We start from the raw sequence: 13,367 nt of genomic DNA on the forward strand, positions 1-13,367 counted from the left end.
AATATGCATTCAGGTAAGTTTATATTGATGCTAAAGACTGATTCACTTCCTTGGTTGCCAGTTTTCCAGGCCATTAGCTAGTTCTATTATTGTTGTAAGACATTTATCAAACTATTTGGAGTATACTCATTTATACAAGTGCAGCAACACTGAACACAATATTCAAAGTAACAGTTGATATGCACCTACAAAAATGAGTAGTATGTAAACAAAGTGATGTTAGCAAAGTGATAAACTTAACAATCGATACCTGTTCTCACTACTAGAGCTTTGACCAATTCTCCAGTATAAAAACGGGTTTGAATGACATTGGTTCCACAGAACAGAGTATGCCGTTTGTGCACTTCTGGACTGTATATTTCATCTCCTGTTGCTTTTGGATCTTCTGAAGGATTTGGTAGATTAATCTTTGTGACAGGAACACTTTCACCTTAAAAGGAAAAAGAGTCTCTAAGCAAGATCCAATAAGAACAGACATTTTTTCCTTCACAATTGCAAGTACAATAGAACAATATAATCACACTTCTTCAGCACAGAAGCAGACTTACGGAAGAAGTCATATTCCTTTTGGCATGTTATTAGGTACTCTCACTCATTAGCCTCAGCTCACCAGCTTCCTTAGCCAAATCCTATTAAAGTCTATTCGTTATTCATCAATACAGCTTTTGTGCCTCTTACAGCAAATCAGATAGGTGTAAAAAACAGTTCATAGAAAGAAAACAGGACAAGCTTCCTTCTCCTGCTGCAAGACATCACTCCATCTTTAATCAGAAAAACTAGAAGCTGAAGAAAATTATTCTCAGCTTCTTTGGTGATGGAGGGCATTCAAGCTGGGGCTGCAATCAGTTTTTATCAGTTGCTAGCAGCAGCAAGAGGCTCAAGCATATGCAAAGAATTGAATATGACAAAACACAACCTCCAAACTACAATTTTCTAAATGCTGCCAGTCTGGACAGATTATCCTACAAGTAACAAAACATCCATCCTATTTACTGAAGCTGTCCTTCAAATACATCAAGTCCCTAGTTTCAGAGGATGCAGACACAACCTGAGATAATAATTCCTGTTTTTCAATACAGTAGCTAAAAAGTTTGGCCAAAAATTTTCTGAAGAAACATACTGCAGAACTCAATCTGCACTGAGAACACCAAGTCAAGAGGCAAAAAAAACTACCAAGAAGAAAGCTTTTCGATAAAAAACCATCACTCATTTCTGGAGTTGCCAAGCAGTACCAGGCAGCTGTTGCAGACAGGCAGGACATAAGTATGTAAGTACTTCAGAGCATGTGTAATTGCAAAAACGAACACACTTCAAGCAAAAACAAACATATCCACTTCAGCTAGAACATACTACAAGTTATGAACGCACACAGGTATAAACTAACACATTTAGCCATGTAAAACGGTATCAAGTTTACTTTACCTGTTAACATACTTTCATTTACAATGCAAGTACCACTGAGAAGTACTGCATCACAGGGCATAATTGTCCCATTAGATGGAATCAACATAATATCTCCAGGCACAAGGTCGGTGGAAAGGATTTCTTCTATTTCTGAGTGTTAAAATACAAACAAGTTTATCAGAAAATAGCCACCATCTACAAAACCCAATAAAGATCCTCATGGCCAAGATCATACGCTGTTTTATTAATGGCATTATGAGAAGTTTTTAGGAGACATAGAAAAAAAGCCACTGATAAACCAAATTCCATCAGAGATTAAACTCTAGAGTACATGGACATAGTTCAGCAGAACTAAAGAAATAAATCAAGCTTGTACAAAAGATATTAACAATTAACTACAGTATAACTTCAGTATAAAGACACAAGCAAAACACAAACGCATGTCTTACAAAACACTACCACGCACCACAACCTGCCTTCAACTACTGTATTATCTAAATGAGCAGACGCCCAGAAATTGATTTGCAGCCTCTGCTGGGTACTAAATTGTAATGAAAATGCACCACAGGCACGTCTTTAAGCCAAGAAAGAAACTACAATGACAGTTACATATGTGGAGTGGTAGATAATGAGAAACAGGAATAGAACAAGCACTTAATCCAGAACAAACCTGATACTCAGTAAAAATACCATCTAGAAGGGTAATCCTGAGCAGATTATTCATCTACATTCCACTTTTCCTTTTCCCCTGCACTTTTGCTAAGAAAGGCAAGCCTTTCAAGCTGATCAAAACAAGAACTGGTGAACACCAACTTTGCACTAAACTTAATGAATGATTTCAACTCAAACTGTCAAACAGCCTGCAAAATTTACCTTGGTTTCCTCTGCAGACAGAAACCCTGACAATGCTGTGAGCTGCTACCATGTCATGTAACATAACATATTGCTGCAAAGGGGAGAGAACAGTTTGTTATTTAAAAGCACATATTTTCTTCTAAATACACTCTATCTATACAAGTAGAAAGGATGAGATTCCTTACTAGCATTCTTTTACAATAAAATGTTACTCAAAACATTCTCTTGAACTTTCAGGAAACTTTCGGGCAAAAAAAGTTTTAGTGCATCAACCCGTAGAGGTTCCTATTTTCAGCGTTATGGAAGCAAATATACACTGCTACGCAAAACGTTACAAAAACATTTGGTCATTACACGCAAGTAAAAATCGCAGTAGTTATATCAACTTAGATTGAGCTTAAGAGGGTTTTTTTGTCTCAGGTCTGAATTCAGAGACTGTAGCTTAAGGATAATTACTACTTTGATTTCCATCAGCTAAGTTTTCAGAGAAAAAGGCATCACTGATTTAACAATCCAGCAGGACATAATGCAAGATGAAATCACTACTGTCAATACAACTCGGTACACAGACTTGTGTCCAGGTTTTATTTAAGGGAGGTTTCTGTCATGTGAGGTCAACCTACTGATTCAACAGCACAGAAAGTCAACAGAGAACAGTCTCAAAGAGAACCATAAACTGAAATTCTTTGAGGTCAAAGAGGGAAATCCATAACTATTGCATCTGTATACCTCTCAAATATTTCTTAAAGATTTGTAGGCAACTTCACACCAAAATAAACCAATCAGTAAAATCTGAAAAGATGCACCTGTTTTCTTTGAACTTACCTTTCTAATGGTGTAGAGTGAGCTAACAATGGATATTACAGACATGATCACAATTGCTAATGCATAGTAGAGATATTCATCAGTGATCCACAATATCACACTGAACAACTGAAAAATGTAAAAAGGGTTGAGAACCTAGAAGAATGACAAAACACTGAAGTTACACCAAAGTTACAAGCATTCTGTGTCAGAAGTCAGAATCATCCTCCTCCATAAAGGAGATAAATCTTTCAGTTCTTCATACATGATTTTTGTCTGTTTGGCAAACTGATCCCTCTTTTTCACTACTTCCTCAACCTCTTCAAAGCACCATTCTCACTAGAATAATGCACAAACTAAGACTGCATGCATTTTCCCCTACAGCTCAAAGCAAAATGAAAGGAACATCTCATGCACCGTCAGTTACGGCTCTGACATTAATTTGGATGTTATTAGCTATTTCATAATTATAATTATTGCTTATTAACTAATAATAAATTGATATTAATATAAGTGCACTAACATCTCAAGTTCTTACTCTGTTAGTTCAGGTTGGAGAGTTTCTATGTTCAAAAGTTTCTACCATGCATGACTCCAGCAAATTGATAAAAAGTCAGTTATTCAAATCAACCTCATACAAGGAAAATGGAACAAATCCAACACAAGAATATGCAAGAACACATTTGATTTGATGTGTATGTTGTAATGTATAAACCCTGGGCAGATACTGGAGAAAACTATTGGTTGTTTTGTGTTTGAATTTAACACCAAAATTAAATAAGATGCATACCCTTCCGAAGAATCCTGACACTTTTTCTAATGTCCTTGGTAAGGTACCAGCTTGTGAACTCTTTGAAGAGGTCACAGCTGAGGCTTCTTAAGTCTGGAGAGCTCAAAAAACTAAAGGTCCATATAATTTTGCTTTACAGTGCTGGGCTTTGGGGGATGGTTTCTGTTTCACATTATTGAAGACCAGTCTAATAGTCATTGTATTTAAAGTCACTTTTTTGGTTGTTGCTGTGGGTGGTTTTTTGTTTTATTCTGTTTCTTTAGTTTGTTAAGGAAAAGATCTTACCTCCTTAATCAGAAGCTTAAAAATGGAAGGCACTTTCACAGCAATTTCATTTACTCCATAGAAAGCTTTTCTGCATTAAAAAAAAAATAATAATTAAAAAAAAAAAAATCAAGACAGTTAAAGTTTGTATTAGAAATGTTAGTTCAAAGTAATCCCATTAATTTGAGAAGGGGTAAGATATTAATGTGTGGCCCACTCAATCATATTGTTTCAAAATGTGTTTAGTAGAAAACATTTACCCAGTGAGATGTTCCAATACAAAGATAATTACTTTATAGTTCAATTTAAACAATTCTTTCATAATAAGATTACCCTGTAACCTGTGTATAGATCCAATGTTATTAAACATGCCATTCTCATTAACTTAAAATCAAACAAGTATTAACTCATACCCTGCAGTAACACTGTTTTCATGGTTCTGCATGTTAATTTTACTCTTAGCATGAAGGCAAATCAAGAATGGGGGAGCAAGAAATTAACCTCTGATGGGATCTGAGCTGGTTAAATGACAGTAACATAACAAGGCACTTAAAGGATGTTCTCAAGGAAAAAGTTTGTATTGTAGGAAAAGACACAGATTGACAGAAAATGGAATGATGAGCAAGCAGATGCTTCCACATTTTAAACTCAAAGAAGGTCTCATTTGGAAAAAAAAAAGAGGCAGGAATGCAACAAAACCCAAACTAGAATAGTTTAGTGTATCAACAAATTAGGATACCAGTCATTAAGTACTTATCTACATTTTCATGTTATATATTCCACCTTGCTGTTCACATGCGCGAACTAAGAAATCCCTCAACTATGTATCATTTAAGTTGTATTTAAAGGTTTTTTTCTAGACTAAGTTCTTACCTACTTGTGCACTTCAGATGAGTCCCTTGAAAGACATATTTACTCCATTAGTCTAAAGTAGCATGTTAAAGAATTAGTATTTTTCCCCCGTTATTTCTTGCCAACCAGAGTTAAAACAAAAGGTGAGGAATGCGTTTAGCCTCAATCAACCACAGACCAATCCATAGAAGCTATGGGATACAATCACGATACTAACTAAGCTTTTAATATTAATGCCAAAGCATAAGACTTGGGAAGTTTCAGCATGATCTTCCCAAAATAAGAAATTAGTTGTGGTTTAGGCCGGGTTTGCTGCTTCCTGACATTAAATATTCCTTATTAGCCATGTAGCACACTATCCCCTCGCTCACAATGACCACCAACAAGGTCAGGAAAGAAACAAGCAGCAGAGTGATCTCCCTGAGCATGCCCCTCCAGCCTTCAACAATCTGCAGCTTGAGATAAAGCATCTTTCCAGCTAAAGAACTCCTGATGGCCTTTTACACCGAGAATCAGTTTGACTCTGAACCCATACACACTCTTCAACAACGACAGTATGTTATGAGAACATTTATGTCAATTAGAGGTGAGTTATATGGAAAAAATACCTCCTTTGCTTTACCATCAACGGCCAAATTTCACTGTATACCTGCCAATGTGGTTGAAAACTGCTTGTTATTCTTTTTGTACACATTGTATTTAAAAATGTTTAGTAAACACAATTTCAGAAACATTTTTAAGTGCTTTAAGCAATAGTTCCAATTCCCATGGTCAGTGTCATTTGAGAAAAGTCAGTCAACACAATATCAGTCTAGTTTCTAATCAACATATAGGTAAGAAAAACAAGAATTACATACATCTAACAGCCTTCTTTGAAGCAAGTGTGAGAGCCTGCCTGTAAACACCAATCACCCAATTGTCTTCTGCTTTTGTTAACAGTTTGAACACAAATAATGGAATGAAAACAATTCTTCCCTCAAATACTGTAACATTACCTGTAATCATGCATTCCCTTTGCCAGTCCTGTGCTGTGTTCCTTATGAATTGAAGAACAGAGTGTAGATTCATCTAGACCTCTAGGTAAACGAAAAAGTCAATGAGTTATTCAAGAAACCTGATATTTAAAATTAAGTATTCAGTAACCCAAAAGAGTTAGGTCTCTGCCAAGAATTACACTGTATTATACAAGAAGAAAGTCTACGGGTTAACTTTTTTCTAGCTATTTTTGTGACAACCGCACATACCAATGGGATGCTAAAAACACTCCTCTCGTTCACATGTCTTACTCTGTAGGACAGTCACATCTCAGTCAAAACGGAGATACACTTAAATGAAGTAAAATACTAACGTAACTAGTATTCAAAGGCCTCCAAATTAAAAAATGAGCATGTTTTATAAAACTTAAAATCAATATAGACTAATATTTCTTTGTCATTTAAGGGTTCCTAAAACTAAATGCTGTATGGGTCACAACAACCCCAGGCAGCACTACAGGCTCAGGGAAGAATGGCTGGAAAGCTGCCTGGCAGAAAAGGACCTGTGGGTGCTGATGGACAGATGGCTGAACATGAGCCAGCAGTGTGCCCAGGTGGCCAAAAAGGCCAACAGCATCCTGGCTTCTCTCAGGAATAGTGTGACCAGCAGGAGTAGAGAAGTGACTGTGCCACTGTACTTGACACTGGTGAGGCCCCACCTTGACTCCTGTGCTCAGTTTTGGGCACTTCACTACAGGAAAGACCTTGAGGTGCTGGAGAGAGTCCAGAGAAGGGCAACAAAGCTGGTGAGGGGCTTGGAGCACAAGTCTGATGAGGGGCACTTGAGGGAACTGAGGCTGTTTAGTCTGGAGAAAAGGAGGCTGAGGGGAGACCTTATCACTGTCTACAACTACCTGAAAGGAGGTTGTAGCATGGAGGGTGTTGGTCTCTTCTCTGGAGCAGCAAGTGTCAGGACAAGAGGAAATGGTCTCAAGTTGCACCAGGGAAGGTTTAGATTGGATATTAGGAAAAGTGTCTTCACAGAAAGGGTTATCAGGCATTGGAACAGGCTGCCCAGGGCAGTGGTGGAGTCACCATCCCTGGAGGTGTTTAAAAGACCTTCAGACAAGGCTCATAGGGACACGGTTTAGTGCCAGAGTTAGGTTATGTTATAGTTGGACTCAGTGATCCTGAGAGTCTCTTCCAACTGAAATGATTCTATATGCAAATATGCATATCTATGTGTGTAATGTCCATGCAAAGACAAAGCTTCTAGCAGTATGTTATCTGCTTTTTACAGTACTGTTACAGTGCTGAATTCCCAGGGCATTTAAAAAAAATCTGCGTGTGCAGAGTTTATTACATAAAGCACTCATCAATTCAGATTTAGTTGACACTAGCTAAAACAAAACAGAAATACGAGGTCAAAGTTGCATCCCCTTTGGCTATGTGACCAAGTCTGATTTAGTTGAAGAACAATTACACTTGCATTTCCTGTGTTTAAAACAGTGATCTTTATATTACGCTATTATAAAAAGAACAATGATATGAAACTCAAGCTCTCATAACTAAATTAGTTGCCCAACAAATCTCAATTTGCTTCTCTTTTATATTGTGCTAAGGCTTTAATTACATGACCAAACTGTTCTGTCTCTGGATACTTGCACAATTGCACAGAGCGAATCTATCCTCACGACGCAGTCTTGTGCTTAGAGCACAACTACAACTGCCTTGCTTGCCTTATGGATTTTACTATAAAGCCCTCAGTCTCATAATCCATCTCTTTACAAGTATTAACCTGAGTCTCTGTCATGTTATTAGGTCATACCAATTTCTGTTTTTTATATAAGCTGCAGAGCAGATTAAGAAAAAGTATCTTGATGAAGGCCAAACATTTAAGACTTCTTTTGAGAATACTTATTGTTCAAAAGTTCAGCTGTTATTTCAGAGGTGGTATTTAATACTCCACTACATTATCATACCTAATTCACTTGAGAGAAAAGTTACAGTAAACTCTCATTCTCATTTAGCCTTGTGCAAAAATGACTTTGTACTCTGCCATTGTCGGATATGTCTCAGATCCAGCTGTTTCTCCTCTTTACTATCCAATTGCTAAATATTGGTGTCCAGCTCAGCTACAGTACCTGACTAAACAAGTGGTCAGGCTCAGTCATTGCTAATACATCAAACAAACGAAAGTTTGGCCTATCAGCAAGAATGTGATTGAATAAATGCTCACATAACTTCACAGGCATATCTGAGATTTTTTCCAGGGCTTATAAATTGGCTGAGTTATCACAAGAACATCAAAAGGCACAGTCAAAGAGCCAACAAATGCCAAGTTTCAAGTCACTGCTTTAATGCTAAGGAATAAAACTTTTTTCTAAATATGTAGAATCACATGATTTTTTTTTTTCCCATCCGTGTCCTAAGCACAGAAGTATAGTTCTAATTTGAGGGTATTTTTTTACATCTCATCTGTGGGAAATACTCCCTTTGAACAGTTTAAATTAGCAACACTATAGGCATGAAAACAGGAGCCTCCAATGCAAAATGACAAGCATCACTACCTGCACCACTGTGACTCATGAGAGGTTTAACATAAAAAATGCATTTAAAGCTCTTAATTACTTACACATGAACTGAGACATTTCCAGTCTCCTAAAAGAGGAGATCTCACTTTTCTAACTGCTCAGATTGTGATTATTTCTTTAAATTTTTGTAATTTCTGGTAACTTGCCATACTACTTGCATATTTTTGGGGGAAACATAAGAAATTATTGCAAAGTATGTTTCTTCTTACAGAAATTTTGGCTATTTTTCCTTCCTTCAGTCACTGGTCATTAATTTTTTCTGCTTCAACTTTTCTACACGATGGTTCAATGCAGTGAACATTCATTTGAGTTTTAAAAAGGTTGTATTTCTGATCTGAAGTTCTTATTTTAACAAGCAGTTGTCAAAACCAGAGAAGTTTGTGTTCATTTAACTTGTTAGCACTATGAGAAGGCCTTATCAGTAGCAACAACGCATTTGGTGAATTCCCCTCTTCCTAGATACTCCTTTTGGGTCTAGCTCAACAGCAATGCAAAAAAAAAAAAAGAAAGCTTTTAAGAGTTTATAGAAGAACTACTGTCTATAAAACAGGGATTCCGATTCTCAAATAATACTCCAACAACAGGCAAAACGCTTGCAGAGGCATGCAGCCTGCCACCCTGTACAAATCATGCTTGATAAAGGTAGATTAAACAAATACATTCCTTCCAAAGTCACACCAAGTTAAAATCCCCCTGCCCTAACTATCGTTCAAAAAACCCCATTTTCACTATGTTCTTAACCATGCTATTGTATTTTTAAAAAATGCAGTTTGAAACACAACACTAAAGAAAAAGCATTCTTACCGTACAACATCAAAACTTTGAACCAAATCATTCCAGAAATACTTCACGCTGTGATGTGTGAAATAACGAATCTGGAAGGGCAGACATAGATATTAAACTAGCACCACGTAACACCTCTCACTGACTTTATTATGAACAGTGATAGAAAGTAAATTCAGAGAAACTTCACTGAAAAATGAAGAGTTTTCTTTCAAAATAATCATTCAAGCATTCCACAACTTCCAGTAACAGGCTATTGAGGAAAAGATTTGTGCTCCACCCAAAGAATGAGTTAGCCTTTCAGACAAAAGAAGTAGCTCACATGCACTGTATTGTGTGTGTTTGCTCTAGATACTACTTGAGATACTTGTGATGATTAGCCAGCGTAGTATTGCACATTTACTTACAGGCAAATATTTTTTCAAATCATTTTTATTCTCTTCTGCAGCAGATTCACAGAGATGAGCAGCATGGCCATTTGAAACCTTGTGTACAATAGGGTTCCGATTCTGTAAAGGATTGGCTCCCAAAGAAGGCATAATGTGAACCTTTGCACAAAACCATATCTTGAATTCATCCTTAAAAGGAGGGGGGAAAAAAAAACAGAGTTGGTTGATACAGCATTTAAACAGCATTTTACTACAGTAGCCATAGCAAAATGTGTCCACAATTGCCAGATTAGCAGACCCCATACATAACTACAGAAGATATCCCCAAGTTAATATCAGCTATCTTAAGAATACGCTTTATTTCAACAATTCTAAAAGCATATTTTTTGCACCGATTTATTTATTTTTAAGCAATGAGTCTTGGTACTTGAATTTTGACATCTTAAGCCCATCACAATTTAATGCAGTTGTTCAGTAGTAGGAGGAACTATGAGATTCCTGTGCATTCAGCTGCACCCACCCTGCAACTTCAAATAACTGAGGACTTAACACAGGATCATATCCAAGGACTGTACACAGCAATGGCGGAGGAAGAAATCAAACCAAGCTTGGGTCCACAGTTACACCTTAATTCAACAAATGTATCTTGCAGAACAAGGGGAAAGAAAACCTGAAAACCATGTTATCAAGCTCTACAAACAAGGTATCTGTTCTGTAACTTTTGATGACAACAGCATTTGTGTGTTTAATTCTTAAAATCCAAAATCAAAGACAGCAAGCAGCTGTCAGTCTTCCCATACCGGTGGCAAAGCTGTGTACAGTACCAAGCAGCACAGCTCTGCGGTGCTGTAAAACAAAATCATGTCTACATTGCAGGGAAGGATTTCTGTATTTTAACAAGCAGCAGGAGGGATGTGAAACAACCACCCTCCTATAGACTTACAGTTGTTCTCAGCAGAACCACTTCACAGTCTTTAAGTGTAGACCTTCTGCATGTTGCTTTCACACGCCACTGAGGCATCCAGTAGAGGAGGAGGAGGAGAAAGCCACCAGAACAGATCACTCCTACAGTAACTAGCACCAACTTCCAGCGACACAGATCATAGCCATAGATCTCCTGCATGGAAACAGAGAAACAAATAACAAACCATGACCCTCTTAGTTACTCTGGCTTGGAAAGCCCACATTAATTTTTCATGAAGTGCAGTATTTAAAGCAAATCAAATTTCAAAGCCACTTTCACCTTTTACTTTTCTGGGAGAAAGAAAGACTTTTTAAAACTTAATATACAATGGAGTGACAACAAAAAGGAACACTGGTTTGCTTGGTCAGAAATACAAATGTCAGTAAAAGCCTGACAAAGGCTGAACATCCACACCATTTACAACATTTCATTGCAGGACCTGCCTCCTCTCTGCATTGCTCCCTGAGGACTGAGGTTGCAACACAACCTGCCTTAACGCTCAGTGAACCATCAAATTTTTGACCATGACACAGCACAAGCCAGCTAAGCATTTAAAAGCAAAAGCACATGTGGTTTTGTCAAATGCTGATGTTACCACATTATAATTTTATTAGTTAGCACACGTAATTTTGAATTACTGGTGCGAGCAGAAATGCATACTTTCTAAAGAAGCACATGAATATAATTGTCAAATAGTACTTTTTAGTAGACAAACTGGCTTATTTTGCCTGCCATTTAACAAGAAATGCTACTGTGAAACATTAGAAACTGCAAGCCACACTGTCAAAGGTTCTGTAACTCGCACCTCTTCTCCCATTAAAAATCCACAAAGTATTAAATGTGCCTCGGTCAAAGGCAAGTACCAACTTAACCTGATGACAGCAGGAACAAAATAATTCAGTGACTTACTAGATGCTGTGTTACATTCCTGAGTTTCACATTACATCATTAGATTATATTTCCTGCTGCAAAAGGGCAATGAAGTTTCCCTTTGAGTCCCACCCACATTGTTCATAATGACACCAACTTCTTGCAAATTTTTTTGTACTTGTCATTAAACAGTATTAGGAAAAGGGTTTAAACAATTTCTAAGAAAAGGCTTTTCAACAAGTTTGGTATGCAGCCTTCTCAGCTGACACAAAGCAGAGACAAAACCCATTCTGTTACCCCCAAAAGACTGGAGCCAGTATTCACTCCTTACCAATAAAAACAGGTGGGTGAAAGATAGTGGGAGAGGTTAATGCTGCTTTTGGAAAAAAAAAAACAACCAAAATTATTTCCTCCAGAAAATGTTTATTTTAGTGATCAGACCATAAGCATCTCAGTTTCATTTTTGGTGCAAGGTGTATTTGCCTGCTCTCCATGTTAGAGCTTTTCCTAGCAGTGTGCACAAAGACGGAACAAGGACTTCAATTCACAGGATCACACCATTATTAAAAACAAAAATCCCTGTATACCTCAAATAGTTTCTGCTTTCTCTAGAATGGGCTAGAAACTTAAAGATCAGATGCCACTGTTTTCCTGTCAAAACTAACTGCTGTGTCTTCCAGGACATCATTGCTCTAGTAGAAAGCAAAGCTCACCATGCTTTAGGGAGTGGGTCTTCTCTGCATAAATATGAATACGCAAGAGTATGCAGAGTACAGTCAGATTATGGAGCATTAATCTGTTTTAAATGACAAGAAAAAAGCTGCAGGATTGGAAGGGGAAAAAAAAAAAGACCAAACTCACTTTGCTTCCATTTTCTTTAAAAAAAACCAAAACAAAACAAAAGCTAAGTACCAAAATGTGTTATGTATTGGTCTACTGAGCTCAGTGTAGCCAATCCAGCACCTTTGCAAAGCCTTTCAAAAGAAACATCCCCTATCCCAAGACTTGATTTGTTAATACCAAAAAAGATTATCAAGGATAACCTTATAAAAATCGTAAACTGATTAAACCTAGACAGTCCACTTCCTGATGTAATATGCCCCATTTAGAGAGAAAACAATGAAAATGTGTTCCTTTCACTGTATAAAAATAGACAAACAGTATTCCTTACCATCTCATCTTCCTCTGCTTTATTGACAAATTTATTTTCTTCTTTTTCCATGTTTAGTATGATATGGAACTTCTCAACTTGAGATATGGAAGACCTTTAACAACATAAGAATTAAAAATTGAAGCATGATTTCTGATTTTATAACTAAGTATTAGGTTGTTTTGAATTATTTCCTGTAAGTACATACCCATAAACCACACTGACAACATATTAATACAGATCTTAAATTTGCACTGTTACTAGTTTCCCGTGGTAACAACCCAAGGAGCTTTAGTAAAGCTTTAAAAGACTGAACACTGGATGAATACAGGTGAAATATTGCAGCAACAGCAGGCTTTGAGGGAAGGAAAAGAGCCTGTACCAATTTAACTTGGTTACATGCAGCAAGCAGTTTTTGGTACATTCTACAAACTTCATGATGGAAATGTGAATTAAACCTGTAAAAAAAAAGCTTAAAAGTAGGTCAAGACGATACGTTTCTATCATTCTACACATAAAAGCTCCAATCAGATACTTTCAGAAGCCAGGCTATCCTGCAAGAGGAAAGGTGTCGTACTGCCAAGATGTTCATTTCTCATCTGAGCAGTTTAATATTTCTAAGTCAAGACATGCTTAATGGTCTGTTAGTCTTCTTTCCAACTCTTTTACCATTC

At 37.1% G+C, this 13,367-nt stretch overlaps 1 protein-coding gene across 2 annotated transcripts in view; it reads right to left on the reverse strand.

Annotated features, from left to right (window-relative positions):
• The window catches only part of ATP13A3 (ATPase 13A3), a gene marked incomplete at both ends in the record, with an annotated part of 55,246 nt that overhangs the window by 21,399 nt on the left and 20,480 nt on the right, over nucleotides 1-13,367 (reverse strand). For both annotated transcript variants that reach the window (XM_080349745.1, XM_080349744.1), the window contains 10 exons: nucleotides 251-430; nucleotides 1,423-1,554; nucleotides 2,278-2,350; nucleotides 3,085-3,219; nucleotides 4,139-4,208; nucleotides 5,965-6,045; nucleotides 9,342-9,412; nucleotides 9,728-9,898; nucleotides 10,653-10,826; nucleotides 12,715-12,808. In XM_080349745.1, coding sequence (XP_080205871.1) covers nucleotides 251-430; nucleotides 1,423-1,554; nucleotides 2,278-2,350; nucleotides 3,085-3,219; nucleotides 4,139-4,208; nucleotides 5,965-6,045; nucleotides 9,342-9,412; nucleotides 9,728-9,898; nucleotides 10,653-10,826; nucleotides 12,715-12,808 — 1,181 coding nt within the window. The remainder of the gene's footprint in view (nucleotides 1-250; nucleotides 431-1,422; nucleotides 1,555-2,277; nucleotides 2,351-3,084; nucleotides 3,220-4,138; nucleotides 4,209-5,964; nucleotides 6,046-9,341; nucleotides 9,413-9,727; nucleotides 9,899-10,652; nucleotides 10,827-12,714; nucleotides 12,809-13,367) is intronic.

Source organism: Nesoenas mayeri, assembly GCF_963082525.1.
Source record: "Nesoenas mayeri genome assembly, chromosome: 9".
NCBI classification, from domain to species: Eukaryota; Metazoa; Chordata; class Aves; order Columbiformes; family Columbidae; genus Nesoenas; species Nesoenas mayeri.